The sequence below is a fragment of the Poecilia latipinna genome, unplaced genomic scaffold (genome assembly GCF_001443285.1).
Source record: "Poecilia latipinna isolate Pla-1442-1.1 unplaced genomic scaffold, P_latipinna-1.0 Scaffold3377, whole genome shotgun sequence".
In the NCBI taxonomy this organism is placed as follows: Eukaryota; Metazoa; Chordata; class Actinopteri; order Cyprinodontiformes; family Poeciliidae; genus Poecilia; species Poecilia latipinna.
The window spans coordinates 36,942-42,505 of record NW_015115993.1 but is presented as its reverse complement, the minus strand read 5'-3'; the positions used below and the strand labels follow the sequence as shown (position 1 = coordinate 42,505).

The following is a 5,564-nucleotide window of genomic DNA, read 5'->3' as shown; positions in this document are numbered from 1 at the left end:
CCTCCCACCCACCCCCCGCGAGCTGCAGAGAAAATTTCTAAGTCTTGACCAGTCCGCGGTAATAAAACGGTTGGGGACCACTGAGTTAAACTACTCCTGGAACTAAATTTTTTCCACCGCTTTAGATCAGAAATTCTTCTAATCTGTGTGAGTTTTTATGTGACGATTCAAATTACTTTTACGACCAAAACTTTTCCCACATGTCATACATGGAAAAGGCTTCTCAAACGTGTGTGTTTCTATATGTCCAATTAACTCATCTCTTTCACTGAAATATTTTCCACAGGTGTTGCAATGGAACATTTTTTTCAGGTCATGCCTTCTCATGTGGTCCGTTAAATGACTTTTTTCATAAAAATCTTTTCCACAGGTTCCACACGTGAAAGGCTTCCCTCCTGTGTGAGTTCTAATGTGGCTGTTCAAATAGTTTTTGTGTCTGAAACTCTTCCCACATGTTATACAAGAGAAAGGCTTCTCACCTGTGTGAATTCTCATGTGGACCTTCAAAACATGTTTGTAACGGAAACTCTTCTCACACTTTATACAAGAGAAGGGTTTTTCTCCTGTGTGAGCTGTTATATGGCAAGTTAAAGTACCATTGTCGTTGATGCCTTTTTCACAGCTTGTACATGAGAAAGGTTTCTGTTCTGAATTAGCTTTCATGTGCTGGTTCAAACAAATTTTCTGATTGAAACCTTTTCCACAGTTTACACATGAGAACTCACCAAGGTGAATTTTCATGTGACTATTCAAATTATGTTTGCGAGTGAAACTTTTCCCACACTTTACACATGAGAAAGGCTTTTCACCTGTGTGAGTTCTCATGTGACCAGTCAAGATATTTTTTGTACTAAAACCTTTTCCACATGTTACACAAGAGAAAGGCCTCTCACCTGTGTGACTCCTCATGTGGCATTTCAAATTATGTTCCTGACTGAAAATTTTTCCGCAGGTTAGACATGAGAAAGGCTTCTCACCTGTGTGAGTTCTTGTGTGACGAATCAAACTGCTTTTACGACGGAAACCTTTCCCACATGTCATACATAGAAACGGTTTCTCACCAGGGTGACTACTTAAGTGCCCAATACATTTCAGACTATGCCTGAAACCTTTTCCACAGGTTGGACAAGGGAATGGCTTCTTCTCTGTGTGAACTCTCACGTGGCTATTCAACCTACTCTTTTCAAGGAAACGTTTCCCACACGTTAAACATGAGAAAGGTTTCTCACCTGTGTGAGTCCTCGTGTGTACAGTCAAATTATGTTGGTAACTGAAACTTTTCCCACATGTAATACATGGAAAAGGCTTCTTGCCAAAGTGACTACTTCTATGTCCAATCCATTTAAGACTTTGGCTGAAAGATTTTCCACAGAAATGTTTTTCCCCTGTGTAATTCCTCATGTGGTCAGTTAAATCACCTTTTTCATTTATAACATGTAGAAAAGGTTTTTGTGAAAACAGCGTCTCTTCTGAATGAACTACCATGTGTTGACTCAAACTACATTTTTGCCTGAAAGCTTTTCCACAGGTTACACAAGAGAAAGGTTTCTCACTTGTGTGAGTTCTCATGTGAATTGTTAAATACCAATTCCATTTTAAACTTTTCCCACACACTTTACATTGTTTGCATTTTTTACTTTTGTGAATTTCCCTGCCCTCCATGCCTTCCTCTACTTCGTCCCTCTGTCCTCTAGTTTTCTGAGCTCTCTTGTGTTGCTGATCATCTCTCCTGGATCCTGAGGCTTCATGAAGATTTATTTCCTGATGATCTTCTGCTTTAGGGAAGTTCTGAAGGAGGATTTGGTCTCCATTTAGTTCTTGTAGTTGGTTGTCTGTATCAGCAGTCTCCTGCTTCTGAACATCCTGGTCTTCATCCAGACGGATGCGTTCAGCCTCCATCTTCACCATCTGCTCAGGTCCTGATCCATGCTCCTCTTCCTTCACTTGCTTAGGTTTGAGTTCTACTGGTTCCTCTTTGATTCCAACAGGTGCAGAGTTTCCTCTCTTTAAGGAATCTGTCTCCTGATTCAGTACAGCCTTGTTTTCATACTGACTGATGTCTTCAACCTCAGTTTTCACCACCTGCTGAGATTCCAATTGATGATAATCTTCCCCCATCTGTTTCAGTTCCTCTGGTTCTTCTTTTATTTCAAAAGATACATATCCATCTGCTCCTGTTACAGGATGTGTTTCTTGCTCGAGTTCTTCTTTCTTGACAAACTGCAGCAGTTCTGATCCATACTCTTCTTTGGGTTCTGTCGGTTCTGGTTCCTCTTCCCTTCCTGTGGTTTGTAGAGATTCTGTTTCCCTCTGGTCCAGATCAGCAGTCTCTTGTTGGTTGAGTATAAAATGATGAGAATCTTGCTTAGTAACAAACATAATGTGGCAAATCTGAAGAAAAAAAAAAGCAGAATTGTTATTTTGAAATTTTAGGTCAGGACCTTCAACAATAGGTTTCTTTCTCATGTGTCATGGACTAGTTGCTTTGGTAGCAACTAGTCAATGAGTTGCTGGTTGAGCTGCTTGATCCCATTGGTTAACTTTTATTTACAAGGCATTGCTTGGACTTCTGCTGGCCTATATTTGTACTGCAATTGCACAGAGAAATGTTGACTTATATTTTGCTCACACTCCTTGATGCTCCCATCTGTGCCTTTTGTTCAGTAAGAAGGCTTTTGTTAACTTTGCTTCCTTATCATGAAATTTGCTGCAGAAAACTTCCAAATTGATTTTATCTCACTGACTTCTTGAGGTTCTACTCCATCCTGTTCGGCCATTTTTGTAGTTTGGTAGCAGCAATATGATTAGATACCAGTAGAAAAACTTTTTATTCTAAAGTTTTTAAAGATGTCAACTAGGAATGCGTGATATAAACGGTATATGGTAGAAACAATAAGGCCTATGATAGAGATCTGCAGTCTACCAGCCAACCGCAGTAATGCTTGTTGATGACATAACCAGGTGGCATCAAAGCAGAGCAACAGGAAGCAGCGTGGCTGAGAGCGCAAAGGAAGAGCTGGTTCAGGTGTAACTGGCCACGGTCTCAGCCTGGCGCTCAGGAAGAGTGGGGCAGATGTCACGGTCAGACAGCTGAGAAGCGAGAGGTAAAACGCACACTGGATCGGTGCGAGCCCAGCCCTGAAAGATGCACACAGGGTAAAGCTCACCGAGTCTAATGGACCCGTCTCTTTACCCTCCAGAGGTCTCAGCAGGAACACAGCAAGTGCCACGATCGGAGCGGGGTGGCGGGCCTTCTGAAACCAGCAAAAGTGCACAGCGCAACCCCGCCGGATCGTGCATGAAAAACTTGTGGGGTTTAAATGACCCCGTCTCTAAAAACCGCAGGATTGTTAAAGGAGCAGAAAAATCTGAAAAGTGAGTGGAAGAGAGAAAATACAAGCAATTTGTTTTACCACCTTAAAACGAAGCGTGATCTCCAAGTTTAGTACAACAATGGAAGAAAATACTCTTCATTTATTTATTTAAGTTTGATTTAACCAGGTGGTCTTCACTGACAGCAGCATAAAAACCAGCTACACATTATGTACAAATAACACAAAACACCAGTTAAATGAGTTTTAACACAGATACATCTCACTCATTTAGCATGTGATTGTTTTCATTTCTACTGTGAGTTTTATACAAATCACATCACGATAAATATTGTTACCGTCATCCATCATATCGTGATCTGAATGTTATGAATGTCCTCACATGTCTGAGCTGGAGCAGGAGAACAAAGACGACCTGCAGAACCGAGCATTCAGCTTAACGCGTCGCAGTGGAGTTACTGTATCTACACACAGCGTCCAAACCAGCCACCTAGTTTCACCAGTGTCAGACACTATTGAATATTAATGCTACCACAATATGAATGACGTAAACAAAGCCTCCACATAACTATGGAGTTATTAGCAGTACAGTTATGTAGAGAAGGAGGTAGCAAAAAGCTAGCACACAGCGCTAACAGAAGTTCAATGCTGCTATAAAAGCAATGGCCATTATCAACATTATAAGCTGCTAATAACAATGCTGTTATTAGCAGCTTAGCGCTTTGCTGTTTCCCTCGTTTGCATAGAGAAGGAACTGACCCTCAGTCATTCGACGTCTTTCGGTAAATTCTTCTTGATCCTGGCGGAGGTTGCAGAAGCGCTCATCCTAAAGTGCTTCGCATAAACAGACTTTTCCCTCTGATTGGGAACATTCCCAAGAAAAATAAAACTTAACCAGACAGTCTGAAGAGGCTCTGATGGCAGGGGACGATGTAGGGGATCCCAGGGTTTCCCCCCACCAGGCTAAGCACTGTATGTTTTTGTTTTTACTAAAAAATTATTTTTTATTTTTTGTAATAAGCCGAAATGCAAGCGTCTCTTCTGCAGTGAATATTTCACTGGCAGGGCAGAATTATTCCTGAAAGAGAGATAGTTTATAGTTTTTATAGTTTTAATAGTTGATGCAGTGAACAGGGAACGCACCAATCAGACCCAGGGCCCCATCAGCACCACTAACAGCATTTCAACAGAGATTTAGTGAACTCTGGGACAGGGGGCCTAGTTTAATTGACCAGGAGTCAAATGTAATTGTAGTTTACTAAGATGCATTAATGTAACTAAAACTCGAAGATTAACCTCATAGCATCATATTGTTGCTATGGTAACAAATCAATCTGAACTTTTATCAAGTAAACTTGCCAGCTCCTTAAAATCTTACATTCAAATGTTAAATAATTTAATTGACCTATGCTGAAACCATTAAATCAAACTTAGCAGCATTGATAGTCTCTTAGATCATTTATGCCTTGGGCCGGCTTTAAATGTGATCAGCATTACGTCATGTTTTTAGATCCACTGACTGATGACTTGTTTGGTTTTAATAGAAGTGCAAATAAATTATATTCATTTTAATTGTATTTCTTTATTTGTTGTTTTTAAAACTATAATTGTGCGTGTAAGTATTGTCTGCAATGTTTTCCAGTAACATAATTACCCAGGAATATTTTACATTTCCTGTCAACTTAACATCTGTTAATAAAAACCCCTGGTGGACGGCCTCGGCCCGAAACCCTGGAATCCTGTGAGTTAAACGCTGGAACCAAACATTTAGACTTTTCTACTTGCAACTTTGGACAAACTGAACTTGGACTACAAAATCTCTGCGAGAATTCACAAAACTCATCAGTCGGAAGTCATGACCCCAGTTCACCTCTAATCTGTAACATGCACTGGATGCAAAGGGCATGCAAATAATTCTGCCTCCGTCTGAGCTCTCTGTAGCTTTGGAGCTAAACCTTTCTAAGACGCTTTCAGCAATAAAAGGGTCTTAAAATCTGATTCCACAAACTGAATAAAAGTTTCCTAACTATATCAATCAGATTTGAGGTGTTGATGTGATTTTAACATGAATTTGTTTTTATGTGGTTTTGTGCCTTTTCCTCTAAAATGACTACATTATGAAGCTTTTGTGATTTATGATACCATGAAAGCAGGGGCGCAACTACATATTATTCAGGTGGAAGCGAGAACATAAATCGGCGCCCCCCCAAAGGAAGGTACGTAAGGGTGAAG

At 40.4% G+C, this 5,564-nt stretch overlaps 1 protein-coding gene across 1 annotated transcript in view; it reads right to left on the bottom strand.

The window, feature by feature from the left end:
* Nucleotides 1–9: 9 nt before the first annotated feature.
* Nucleotides 10–5,564, bottom strand: part of LOC106940826 (oocyte zinc finger protein XlCOF6-like) — a 9,691-nt gene continuing 4,136 nt past the window's right edge. The window contains exon 2 of the mRNA XM_015023658.1: nucleotides 10–2,391. Within this exon, the coding sequence (XP_014879144.1) occupies nucleotides 139–2,379 (2,241 nt within the window). The 5' untranslated portion in view covers nucleotides 2,380–2,391 and the 3' untranslated portion in view covers nucleotides 10–138. The remainder of the gene's footprint in view (nucleotides 2,392–5,564) is intronic.